Consider the following 14160-nt stretch of genomic DNA (forward strand, 5'->3'; position numbering starts at 1 on the left):
TTACCCAGTCCATGTGAAAGCAAGACAAACCAAGGTGCAGCAGATGAAGGAGACGCAGCGAGGTCAGCTGGTGGAGACAGCAGTGTCGCTTTGAGCTACCCCAGCCTCCATCTCCATGCGTACAGCATTGAGAGCATGACAACATTTCCTGATGGCTGTGGAAATGGCACCACCATTGCTTGTATAGTTATGGATAATAAAGAGCCCCAAAACCAGACTACTTGTGTCAGTCATAATGGGGGATACAGCACCGGCAACAGTCATGAGGAGGAAATTCAAGAGGATAAGCTCAGCCCTTCCAAAATCATGCGCTTTTTCACCACCCCTCGGAAACAGGCTAATTCCAGCTCCGACAGGCCTCGTTCTCTGATTTTAATGGGCAACTCGTCCACGTGGAATGCTTTGTCTTCCATCAGAAAAATGGGATCTTTCAAGAAACTGAAATCTTCAGTTCTCCAAGGAATTCAAACAAGGGAATGCTCAGACATCTTAAATGAGAATGGCGTAGGCAAACAGGGTTCAAATGGGGCAGTGGTGAGAGTTCAGACTAACAGGTATTCCTTTTCGGGGCCTCTGCATGATTTCCAGAATGCAGTGGATGGTTTAGGTTCTGATTGCTCTGATGTGGAGGAGAGCGATGAGTCTTTCCTGAGGAATACTCATCGCTCACGCAGCATCAGGCGGGCTTATGGTGCTGGCCGCATAAACTTGCTAGACACAGAGAAAGTTCAGAGTCATCACAACTGTACTAGGCCAACGTCACCTGTCATCACAGAGCCAAAGATCTGTGAAATTTTGGTGAAAGACTCTGAAAACAACAGGATCATTTATCGGAGAAGCAGAAGTTCGGATAATTTGAACTTTCTGAAAAAAAGCTCATTCAAACGGAAGTCCACCTCAAACCTCACTGACCTCAAGGTTGCAAATGAAAAACAGATGCCAACGAGGACAGTGAGTGTTACTTCTGCTGACTTGGACAAAACCGGTGGGAACCCCGAGAGGAGATCCAAGCGATGGAAGAGCCCTATCAGGGCAAAGGATTTTGACCGAGTTTTGAAACTTGTCAGTAATGTTACAGATGTTTCATGGAAGAAGGATGGCCCTAAGAGCACTGCTCCTTCTCCTAGCGAGCAGTCCCAGAGAACATGGTCAAACAGCAGACTGCACGATGACTATTCCCGCAGAGTTTCCAGCAGCACAGATCATGACAGAAAGAGATGCACCTCCCCGGTATCTAGTCCAGACTCTTCCTTGCCGGGAACACCTTGTCTGCAAAGCCCCACAGTTGCTCAGGTTAAAGAGGCTGAAATGAATGTAGCTGTTGCTGAAGATAAAGGCCTCAGGTCGTCATCAGGTATCCCAGACTCCGATAGTTTATCATCACCCACGCTGAATGACATTAGTCCATTTTCCAATGAAGTGTTTTATTCGGACTCAGATGAACCAAAAGCTACTCAGCAGTTTACATGTGAAGCTGAAAACCCTCATGTTCCGGTCAGGCCGACTACTCCAAAGCCTCAAAGTCCCACTGCAGAGAAGGTCAAGTGCAATATGAATTTCCAGTGCCCAGACTATCACAGCATGTTGTCGCTGAGCTCATCGGAGAGTGAGGAGAGAGTTGAGGTACCGGGGCTGAAGCTGGGCAAGAATCCTGTTTGCTTCCAGGACTCAGTGCAAACTGTGTACTATGATGATGGAAATGAAGACAGTGGCATAAGCAGCCACTCTCAGCTGAGCCTCAATTTAGGATCTGGTGCTGAAGAGAAAAAGGAAGAGGTAAGAAAGAAAGCAAAATCCTTTAGAAGCTGTATATATATCTATCAGGTTTTGTCTTTATTAATGCAAAACAATGCAAAATAACCTGAATACTAATAGCTGTTGAAGCTTGTTATTGCTAAAATATGCTGACAGCAATTATTTCCTTTAATACATTCTCTTTGGATGCAACATCAAATTATTTTTTCTTTGTGCATTAATATCAAAGAAAGTTTTGGCAGCAAAGCTATTCATGTGTGTTTTCAAGGGCAGCTTATTGCAGCCTGCAGATGTACCACCTTGTCATGTGGTCTTGTCAGATTTTACCAGCCTAAGCAGGGTCTGGCTGTGTTTCCTTCCAAGCTGAAAGGTCTCTAAAGAGTCTGTATATTTTGAAATAGTGTTGATTCAGTGTAAAACACTTTGCCTGTGGAAGCCTTGCAGAACATGGTAGTACTCGTAGAGCAGCGTGGCGTGAAAGATACGGTATAGAGGTTTGTGCATTCAGTTGTATCCGATGTTTTCACTGTGTGATGATGGCCATGCTGAGAGTAAACTATCTGGGTATTTATTTGCCTGCAAATTTCAAACAGCAGTACTTTACACACTGGGCTGACTGTGTTGCTACTAATGTTTTGGTGAAGACACCAGCATTTCACTGCACCTAGTGCATGATTTCGTGCTCACAGTTGATGGGTCAATGTGCTGCAGCACCTCTGAGGTAAGTTAACGTAATAACCCTGTGCCCTTACCTAAAACACTGTGTGAGTTGGCTCTGGAGCAGTTGCAATGATTTGGCAGTGTTGGTGAAGAGCTGTCATACATATCCTGCGCGTGTTTGAGATGGTGTGGCTCACCTCAGCCCCGGCAATGTACCGTAATGTGGTTTTGAGCTACTCAGGGTGAGGCAGCAGAGAAATGTTTGCTACTTATTGGGAAAAATATACGAGGGCAAAAATCCCTCTGGATCTGTATGAATATGGAAACCGTTTACAAAATAAAGCTGACATATCTTTAAAGCCACCTCAGTTTGACTAAGAGTATCTTATACCTTAGGTATGAGATAGGCAAAGGCAATTGTTGCAGCTGCACAAACGTCAGCCTTTCATGCTGTAAAGTCTTATAACGTCTGTGAAACCATCTTACTTTTAAAAGCCTTGCATGGTTTTTGCAAACTAACTGTAAATGGTTACAGAGCTTATCAGTATTGTCCTTCTGCCAGAGAAAAGCGAGTTTGCTTGCTGTAGTGCTTGCAGCTATGGTAAGATTGGAAAAATAAACCCAATGGGTATAAATGTTGGGGATCTGAGGTTATTCCTCTTCTGGAGTCCCAGAGTTGCCACAGCCATTCATCTTTTCCAAAACTTTCACTAAAGAGCGCATGCAAGGAGATGCTTTCACACTGCCAGAAGAGGTGAGAGCCCTAGTGTGTATGTATGTCAGTTGTATTTCTCAGGAACACATGGAAGCGGAATTAATGCTACTCCCCTACCATCTAGTGGTGATCTGCCATCATGACCCACGAGAAATTCAGCTTGTCCCTCCCCTTGGCTCCCAACAACCCAGTACAGTTTTTAAATGAATGTCTACATTGGGTGGATAAAAGTTACTGCAGTTTTAGCTTTAACACCACATTCTGTTATTATCTACCATGCAATTTAAACTTTCTCTTTATATTATGACATATTTCAGGTTAATTGTGAGTGCCTTTTAGCGCTCGCTTCAGTTGTCTAAAATAGAGAGTGTGCACTGGTGGCAGCTCTGGGTTTGTGTAGTGGGCAGGCGGCCGGTGTGGGATGGAGCCCTGCAGGAGATGGAGGAGATGGTGGCCAGGGGTTGGACTCCTTGGCTGCTAGGGCAGCAGTGAGGGACTGTAGCCTCCTTCCTCTGCTGTGAGCACTGCCTGGAGCCCGCTGTGTATGGCAACACAACTGCGGCCACCCAAATGGTGCAGCTTCATCCAGACCTCTCTTCTGATCCAAAAAAGCAAAGTTTTTGGAGGTGGTATCAGTGGATTGGAAGCAGGAGCTGTGCAGGACAGGGTTTACTTCTGTCTTACTACGCAAGGGGTGTAAACTCTGTCCTCTCTTTCTTCCACACCTGCTCCTCATCCCATACACAACCCTAAAGCTGTGGCACTCAGAGCAACTACAAAATAGGGAGAATGGTATGGTTTCTCCCTGCCATTTCATTGCTCATTTCCTCCCCCTTTACAGCATGCTTCTCTCAGCATGGAGGTAGCTTGGTACCAAAGATACTTATGCCAGGTTATTTTTTAATTGGAGTTTATTCAGCCTGCAGGCACTTTTATGAATGCCGCATACTCACACAATGAGGTCACTGGGGTTTGAACTTTTGACTACAATTCATTTTTAACTCTACCTTACACCTCTGTGTTACAGAACTGTACCCACCCAGCCAGTTGTTCCTGTGACAGTCAAGCGCTTGGTTCATTGTCAACAATCATTTGAGATGTAATGCTAAGCCATGCAAATCCCAAATTTTTAAGACTTTGTCTGAACCTTAAATACACTGGTTGACGGACAGATCTGCACTGTTTCCATTTTTCATGCATCTTCTTCTTTGTCTGGATTTCATGTAAAAGCCAGTATGTATTCCAGCACAGCCACTGAAGTCTCTGTGGCTTGGAGACGTATTTCAGTCCAGAGCTTACAAGCTGCTAAGCGGTCAGGCTCAAATGTGTTCTTCTTTCAGGGCTGGCTGACGTATCTGGAAGCAAATCTAGTTCATTCCCTTACCCACTCATCTAGTTGATCAGTTGGCGAATGAAGTCTGTGGAGCTTGGTCCATCTCTGTATTTTCCCAAATGTGGAAACGAAATGTTTCTACCTTACATTTCCTCGATGCTGTAAAGCTGATTTTGCAGTATTCACACAAGGGCGTCCATCCATTTACCTGAATCGATGTTTTGGGGATTTTTTTCCTATGTGATTCAGTTTTGAGATCCTGTCACTTCTGTCACTTTGTTGCTTTCACTAAAGTGCAGGATCTGGACTAGAGCAGGGGAGGTGTTTGGCCTTCTATGTTGTTGGTCCTGCCAGAGGTTGCTTCCCAGGGAAGAGCTAATTAAGTTCAGCCTGGACCCATCCTCAGCACTCCTTAAGCTAGAGAGGCGTGAGTCACCAGAGCTCATCTGTGACAGCCCGTGCTTTCCCAGTCTCTGCTTTATGCCACTGTCACTTATATTCAGTATGTTGCTTTTAAATAGCATCAGGAGTCGATTAAGTACAAGTTTGTATTTGGACTGTTTCATACAGTCTTTACTTTCCTGAAGAAGAGCCTCATGTCACTGTAAATAACAAAAACTTAAACCCTTGGCTTTGGACTGGCACGTGTCAGCCGCTAAGGCTGCCTGAACAGAACACTGTTCTGAATTTGTTACAAAAAAAAGACAAATCAAGTTATTTGACATTTCACCTAGTCTTTCACAAGCTCTTGGAGCACCTGCTGTTTAAGTTGCCATGCTGGCATCTGGCTTCACAGCACACCAGACTTTTTATTACTTGAATATCTTTTCTGCATGACTATAAGTGAATAATAAATTATAGTGAAGAGGTAACTCTGCTGTAATTAGAGTTGAGTCACATTTTGTTTGCAGACTGTATTTTAAGTGCTCTAAGACCTGTCTGTGACTCATTTATGTTCATGCCATGTGAAAGTCAGTGATCCCAACTAACCCACATCGTGCAGTCCTCCACGGCTCAGCTGTTGGCAGAGCTGAGCTCGTCTTCCCTGTTTCTGGGTTCTCAATATTGAGCACAGATGGCTTAACCTGGGGGACAGCTTATGGAGGAGAAGAGGAAGAAGAGCTGTATGGGTGGGAATACAGAGAGGATTTGGTTCTGTCCTCACTGTTCATCCTCCTGATTTCTTCCTTCAAAGTGTGTCCTCATAGTGAAGGACCAAAGGGTGGTGTCTGGATGTGGTCATGTTCAATACCCACAAGGAGCATGCAGCAGCCAGGAGCTGAGGATGGGCATCCTTGGTACCTACTGCAAGCTCCTGAGCACTGTGGGGCTGGGCATGAGCACACCTGCTGGGACTTAGCCAGTTTCAGCTCTCTGAACTCTTCTTTTTGGGTTTATTCACCTCTGGTTCATCCACATGCAATTTGGAGTGTGGCTTAATCAGCTTAATCTGTATAACTGAAAATGTGCTGAACTGTGAAGGATGATTAGATAAAGTAAATAAAGATGGGAACTTTTTAAACTAGGTTTACTCCTGTGGGGCTTGTAATTTGGAGGAGGACACAGGCTCCAGTGGCACTCTGCTCTTGCTGGCCACAGAGCCTGGGGACAGAGCAGCAGAGCACTGTAACAGGCTCTCAGCGGCATCTCTGATGGCAAACTGAGGTTTCTGTTAGACCGAGTGACACTGGATTTACTCTAAACTCTCTGAGCTGCTCTGCACAAGTTAGATACGTTCACACAAATGTCTCACCTTCACAGTTGCTCAAAAAGTGACTTCCAAGAGTGCTTGCCCAGAGCTAAACCAGAAACCAGTGTGCATTGCTACAAACCCAAAGTGCAGAACCAGTCACAGAAATGATGCAGAAGGGGGCCCTCAAAGGACACGTGTATCTTCCTGTCGCAGCAAAAACTCTTCCAACTCACTGGAGCAGAGCTGTCTGCTGTTCAGTACAGCCTGTAATCGTTTGTTGCTGTATCTTTCACTAGGAAGAAGAAAACCAACACAGTGGTGATAGTAATCTGTATTCTGGATCAGGTTAAATTTTAGACTGAATAACTGCAGTGCTGAATAAAATTGGCCATTCCTGAAAACTGGTAATCCAGGGGTTGTCATCCCTGCAAAAGGGTCTGTGGATGCTGAAAGGGGGAGTTCAAATGGACTCTGCTGCAGTTAGGCTGGGGCAAGCTGCTCCCTTTCCATATTGCGTATGTGCTCTGCCTTTCCAGAGTGTCTGATATTTCAGCCTGCTGTAGCTCTCCTCTGACACCTCAATAATACCCAGCCACGGCTCACCCTGGGATCAGGAGTAATAGTACCTCAGAAAGTGGAACGGCACTTCTGGCCATGTAATTTGGTTTTTATATTGAGCATGGTGTTGAGTTGTCAGCATTGAAAATTCATCTCGATGCTGGGAGGTTGCGATGTCCAAATTGAGCACAGGCAGCTGCCGTTTCCTCTGAGCCACGTGCGCTTCCCCTTTCTGGCATCCGGAGGCTGCTGTGCTGCTCGTGGTACTGGGATGGTGAGCTGGATGCTGTGGCAAGCTGGGAGACTGGCCGAGCTCTGGAGGAGACCGAGCATGGCAGCCTCCACTCTTCCTACTCCAAGCTCAGCCACAGCAGCCTTGCCCTTACTCCATGCTCTAGGAAGTAATAGTTTGCAGACGTAGAGTTGTCAGAGGCAGCTCCACCCCATGCAAGCTGCAGTTTGTGACTGCTGCTGGGACCTGCTGGTGGCTGGGCTTGGGCTTGGCCAGGGACAATGAGGCTTTGCTTTGGAAGGGTGGAGAGAGGAGGGAACCAGAGGACCTCTGCCCAGAGAGATGCTGAAGAGACACGAAGGCCTATGGCTTTTTATGTTTTGCTTTGTTAGCATAAAGTTCCACTTTCAACCTGTAGTTATCATCTGGCTTTTGAGGTTCGCCAGCGGATGTTACAAAGACAGCTTGGAAAAAGTTGCTTGTTTTGCCAAATAAAAGGAAAATAGATTTTTTTAGTCCTGTTACTTGAACTGGGGTGTTCTGAGTCGATTTAGAAATCACTTAGAGATTTATTTATGGATTATTAATGCCTATACCTCTTCTAAGAAGAGGTGGAGGATATGAATACTCCTTTACTATACACTGTATGCTTGCTGTCCCAGTTTGGATACTGAAGTAAAGAAGGGACAGCATTAGAGCATCACTCAGACATCCCCAAGTATCCGTCACCGGAAAACTAGTGGAAACAGTTTTCTGGTTTTAGCACACTTGCATTTTTATATGACTGATGAGATTATTCTTGCAAAGCAAATACATTTCCCTGCAAACTCCCCTATGCCAGATGGAAATGTTAGCTGATTTGGTTTTGGAAACAAGTTAGAGGAGAGGACGAAGGAAATCCTTGTGGCTGAAGAACAGGTTTGAGAGTCATGAGATCCGCTTGTCATTTCCAGTTCAGCCCAGTGCTTCCTCTGTGACTTACATGACTTAACTGCTTTGTGTCTGCTCCTTATCTGTGAAATGTGGCTATTACGAAGGTGAACTCGCTAATCTTGGTAAGGCGTGTTGCTGAAAGGGAAAGCATTATGTTTGTTGATTACGATAAGCAGGCTTTCAAGTATCAGGATAAATGAAGCAAACCTGCATTAAAAATGCCTTAGAAATACATGCCCAAATTTTGTTCGTGGTTCTGTCTGTATAGCCCGATCTTTTAATGTGGTTTTATAGATGTATTTGTTAGTTAAAACACCACAATTGCTTTGGTGTCAACAAAACCCAAGAGTAGAATTATATAATTTTTTTCCAATTTCTAAAACTTCCAAAATGAGTTACCACAGTAGTTCGTGTTGCTAATGGGGATTGATTTTACCATATTACAATGCACAATAATGTAATTTTACTCTATGACAACACATAGTTTTTCTTGCATCTGTTCTAGGAGTTCCTGCTAGTGTAGTGCCGTGGTATTCCTTTAGGGGGTCCCCCTTGGAAGCAGCGTTCTTCAAATTTTTAAACTGTGGGCTTACCCAATTTTGAGAGGGGAAGAGAGGGAAGATAAGGCAGATTATCTTGCTATAATGTTTATAACTTCCAAGCAGCTAAAACTTCTGTTAAGTTTTTAATATGGTTGTATTACTTTGATTTCTTCTGCTTTGCTTGTTTGTATAGGTGTAAATGCGTATATTCTTAAGCAGTTCTTTTGCAGTTGTTTCACACATTGTATTCTCCTGTCTTGTAGACCACAGGCCGAATAGCACTGTGTATTCTAGGGACAGATAGTCAGTGCATTTATTTGGGATCTTCTCAAAGGCTAACTAAAAAGAAAAGATGCCAGTGGCAGAGGCAGGGGCATTTAAAGAAAAAGATTATAGCGCAATTTGCATTTAATTAGAAAGGAACAGATGAAAATTTTCTTCCTGTAGATGAATTGGACTGGTTTAATAATTCTGGTTAGTTTGTGATAGAAGATGCAAACACGGCCTGAATGGGTGCTTTCTTCTGCAGCAAAAGCAATCATTTCTATGGTAACTATTGCTGTGCTGTATCACTTTTGGAAATTGTCAGCCAGTTGGATCAACAGGGAATCACTGGGCTCTCAAAACACTTCAGGACATTTTTATAAAATCTGGAAAGAAAGCAATAAATATATTTTCTCTGGGAGGCTGTATTGTATCCGGAGTCTCATAATCTCTGTGTCTGTCACAACAGTTTGCAAATAAAAATATTGATCATGTCCATGAAACATAAAACAAGCTTTTGACCTCAGTTAGTAGTGCTGATAAATGAATTTCAGCTAATGCTCCCTCACTGCTATTTAGCAACAAGAAGAAGTGCAAAGGTTGCCTTTTATCATGTACCTGGGTGGAGACACGTTGTCCGGACTTTTACTCTGTTAAGTGAAGGTGATAAAATAATTTATGACCACTAGGTCATGATCACTTGGTCCTTTAAAGTTTTGCTAGCTTATATGAATTGCAAAATAAATTCTAATATTACTGCTGAGTTCCTAGCATTTGGCAGTTAATGTGTTATACAGAAATATCAGCTAATTAATAGTAACCAACTGTAATATTGGCATATAGCTGTCATTGCTAGTATAAGAAGTTTGTACATTTTTATATAGCCTCCTGAATGCACACAGAAATGTGTACTTGTGATCAAAACACAGATATCTACATGAAATAGCACAAATGCTGTGATTTTTCCTTGTAACTATCCCAGTTTCTGCTTTTAAGCCTTGTAATTTACAAAGAACATGACTGATTATCCATCACAAGTTTTCACTGAAAATATGTACAAATCATGTTCTGATACTTCTCAGCCTACTCAGTTTTTCTTTGTGATTTATTTTCAGCTAGAATTATCTGTTTCATTTATCACACCTTTTTATAAATTGCATTTGAAAATTAATATGCATATCTTGCAAAGACATTATTAGATTTTGATTATCTCCATTCTCTGGATTAGAAAAAGGCAGCTGTAGTTAGCAAGGTTGCATTTCAACCAGGCAGCTCAAAAATACAGAGATGATACCAAAACAAGAGGCAATGAAACTTATCGTGGAGGTAGATTAAAAAAAAGGCAGAAGGGGGCCAGTTGCTCTAGCGAAAAACAGCTATGAAATACCCTTGAGCATCAGCCCTCCCAGGGGTTCCCGGGCAGCAGCAGCCAGTCTGTGTGGCCCTGTGGCACAGCGGCTGCTTTGACAGAGGGAAGGGAGGAGGATGCTCTTGCCCTTGGAGACCAGCAAGGCTGGAGGTCCTTGTCCAGGAAGCACCTACCTCTGACTTCCCAGCAGATTGCCAGGTAGAGAAAACACTTTTGAGAGATTTTTTCCCTTATACTGCCATGCTTGTCTATATATATACATTATGAATCATTAATTTTATCAGTACATTTAGAACATAAAAATAAAATTTAAAAAATCCAAATATGTAATGGTAGGGGTAGAAATGCAGATTAGTGGGCAGGGAGCCTCAGCAATGTACGCAGGCATCAACACCTTTATAGAGCGGTGATTTTTTTCTCATTAGGGAGTTTATTGGCATAAGCACATTAACAAAAAATTACCCAGGGATTGTTTTTCCTTTGCCATCATGACGGCAGCTGTATGTCAGCCCTCACAAGTGTACCAACAGCAGCAAGCTGACAAGCAGCGGGCCGTGTTGGGTCAGACTTATGTTTGGGCTTTTTTTGCAGTAGGGTGTGTGGTCAGGTACAGGATGAAGGGTTATTCATGGTTGGTATAACTGTGCCATGCCGTTTCAGGTACTCGCGATTTTTTCCCATTTCACTGATAAAAGTTGCATCCATGCAAGCAACGCTTTATCAGTACTGTATAGATCAGACCTCATGCTCCTTGGGCAGTGCTCCCTCTGAAAACAGTTTTGGATGCTGAATTTATCAAATATACACTGTAGTCTGAGTAATAGTTGCAGAACCTGGCTCTTGTCTGGCTATAAAGGCTAAGCTAAGATTTCAGTGGTTATTAAATACTTGATGCTGATGTTGCTTACATTGGTATTAATGAGTAACAGGGAATGCCAACAGCAGTCATGTGTCATTAAATGCAACGGGGTTGTATCAGTGCCAGGTCGAGTTGAGTGAGATCATGATCAAGTCCTTGAAGCTGCTGTGCCTGGATTGGGAAATCAGTCTGGGCCCAGGGAAAGGAGAGGTTCGGTCTGGCTGGGCTCAGACTCCGCGGTGTAGTTGTCTACCTGGAAGCAGCCTGGAAAAGCTCCTGCCATAGCCTGGTTGATGCGGTCAGGGGAGCACACCCTAAATAGCACACCTGAAAGTAGCACCTAGAGCTGAGCTGAGTTACCTAAAAGTAGCTGTCGAGTGCAATGAGGGGCAGGTATCCAAGACAACTGCGCACAGCTGGAAAGCACCTTGTGGGGAAGCTGTACCTTGCTGGAGAGGGAGATGGGGACCAAGCAGGGTTCCTCACAGATTTGGGGAACATGGTTGTAGTGCCATCTACATCTGCCTGCAGTCAGGTTTGGCACCTGATTCCTGCACGTAGTGTTCTGCAGGCTTGGCTGACACTCTAGTTTGGGGGCTCAACTCGACTGCTTGCACCCAGCGCTCCTGGAGGTGCCCTGACTGGTTCCCCCTCATCTCCAGGGGCTGCTTCTTGATGGCCCACGCTCCTGTAGGTCCTGTGTCATACCTGCATGATGCGTGGTACGTGGAGATATTTTAGATCCCTTAGGACATTTGAAATGGCCCTGGGTGCCTGTGTTCAGGCAACAAAATCTCATCCCAGATTTCTACAGGCTATGATGACAGCTTTAACATCTAGCTAACATACAAACACCTCCATTGCAGACATCAAAATTTAGATGTGGGAATCTGGAGCTGAATCCCACCCTAAGAGTGACATATTCGTGGGAACAATAGCAAATAAAAGTGTAGCCTGGATCGAAGTAAATGTTTATTTTAAATGTTTGTATTTGTAGATACACTGCTGTCAGGGAAAAGGAAAACGATTGAAATACAACAATTTAACTAATATGCTGTTGTAAGAATTTAGCTGTCCAGATAAAATCAATTCATTTGCATCAGTATAAATAAGTAGACCTGTTTGTGTTTGCAGTCTCAGAAGAAACCTAACCTAGGATGCAGCCTGAAAGAAAAGATGAATAATCTTGATTGCTAGCATTGGTGATCCTGTGCTGTTGCTAGACTAGCAGGTGTGAGTTTCAGAAAATCCAGTGTGGATTCAGCTTAGACCTTTACTTCTCAGAAATCTTGAAATTCCTTGAAATTTTTGACCAACACTTACAATGCACGAGTCAGCGTCTGACATTTTGATTTTCATCCTACATGAAGTGCCATGTATCTCTCTACTCATGTCAATAGATGTTACCGATAATAATTGTAGAACATAAACCTGATTTCACTTATAAGGGATTAATCAAGAGACGGTCATCTGAGGTCAGTGGTGCTGCACCAGTTTAAAGCCAACGACAAGTGGAACAAAACTGTTTCCTCAGAATTTTTTCATTGATGTCAAGAATCACACTTATGCTTAAGTGACTGCAATACTGGAGCTGATGAGTTGTGTGCTGGATATTTTATTCTTACTAGTAAGTGGTCACTTGATCAGGTCCTGCTTGAGTAGGTCACTTAGAGGAATGTGAGGTTATCAGTCTAGTTTCCTCTGCTTTTTGTTATGAGAGGATTACATTTTCTGTTTTATTAGTATTCTTCAATGCAGTTTATAGATCTAAGCCTAAAAATACACGTCCTTCAGCACTGTTTATTGCACAGCAGAGATTAATCTTGCTGTCATTTGGATCACTACTAGGTGGAGTGCTGCAGAAGGAGAGCAGTCCTCTCTTGGCAAATGTTATTGCTCAAGATAAGGGTGTAAAAAGCAGATTAGGAGATGACACGTGACGTGTCCTTCCCTCAGTCTAAAAGTACAGGATCATGGGATGAACTTCACCTGACTGGTTACGCAGAGAGTGTGCTCACATTTGTAGCTCTTACGGACAAGACTGCAAACAGAAACATAAAATGACTCTTATGAGCTCCTTTCTCAGTCACTGCATATGTGGAGACCCTTTACCCGTGTCTGATGCTGAGGTAAGAACCTTATTTAACCTGTGATTTTGCTGCTCGGACCTCGGAGAGGCTGGTTTAAGGGACAGCTTTGCTGAAGCTGTATGGGTGCTCCAGCCAGGGAGTCACTCTCTACTGAATCGCTTATACTATTAAAACTGGTCCTGAGCTAAAATCTGCAGGGAAGCTGAAGCATGCTTGAGTGACAGGTGTGATGCCAAAGAAATCAAATTTTATGGAAGTGCTCTCTTTAGAATAAATTTCATGCTGTAAGTCAAATAATTCAATGTAGAGCAATGTATGACATCAATCATTTTTCATAGCTTAATTGCAGTAATCATGTTAAAATGCTGACTGTTTAATAACTCTACCTACTAGTTGAAGTGGTTTCATACAGTGAAATTTGTCTTAAGCTGTCTTTCAAATAAAAAGCAAAATCTGCCCGCTCTATCAGGTGGCCTTCTAAAAAAGGCTCATCGGAGTTGTACTGGCCTGGTTGAAAATGGTAGGTGAAGAAGGTGGTGACAGGAGATAAGTCCTCTTTCACAGGCATCATTGTAAAAGGCTGTCTAGGCTGCATGTTTGCTTTTAATATGCAATACCTGAAATGCCTTCATCTGGTCTGAAACAGATGAACAAAATGTAGCCAGAGACAGACAAAATGATGCCTCTCGGTTTTTTTTGAATACTTACTAGCTTTGAACATTGTCAGAAATGCACTTGGGTAGTCTAAAGGTATCCTAATAAAGAAGCAGGCTGATTTTTTTACCAAAAAAAAAAGTCAGAATTGGTTTATATTTGTATGAGAACTTGGGGCAGGGTTCACTTGCTCAGTAGTGCTTTGGAGTTTGCCATTCACTACATTAGGCGTTCATGCAAACTGCCACCCACCCCAGAAACACCCATCTTCCTCTGTTTTTCTGTTCTTTATAGAAGAGCCAGGAATAGCCAAAGAAAAGCTGAGCATTTGGAAATTTGAGGGAAAAGTGAATGTAAGTTTTTACATGCAGTATTTTTTCTCAAAATAAAAACTGCAGGGATTTTGCTAGAAGAGTTTACGGCAGTGTTACTCCAAATGCATTGAAATCCTTAAAAATGTTCCCTCTAACAAGTATTTCAGTTGGGGTTATTTTATTTCCAAA

At 43.1% G+C, this 14160-nt stretch overlaps 1 protein-coding gene across 1 annotated transcript in view; it reads left to right on the forward strand.

The window, feature by feature from the left end:
* Nucleotides 1-282: 282 nt before the first annotated feature.
* Nucleotides 283-14160, forward strand: part of SPATA13 (spermatogenesis associated 13) — a 47772-nt gene continuing 33894 nt past the window's right edge. The window contains exon 1 of the mRNA XM_068423717.1: nucleotides 283-1776. Coding sequence (XP_068279818.1) covers nucleotides 307-1776 — 1470 coding nt within the window. The 5' untranslated portion in view covers nucleotides 283-306. The remainder of the gene's footprint in view (nucleotides 1777-14160) is intronic.

The sequence above is a fragment of the Nyctibius grandis genome, chromosome 2 (assembly GCF_013368605.1).
Source record: "Nyctibius grandis isolate bNycGra1 chromosome 2, bNycGra1.pri, whole genome shotgun sequence".
NCBI lineage: Eukaryota > Metazoa > Chordata > Aves > Nyctibiiformes > Nyctibiidae > Nyctibius > Nyctibius grandis.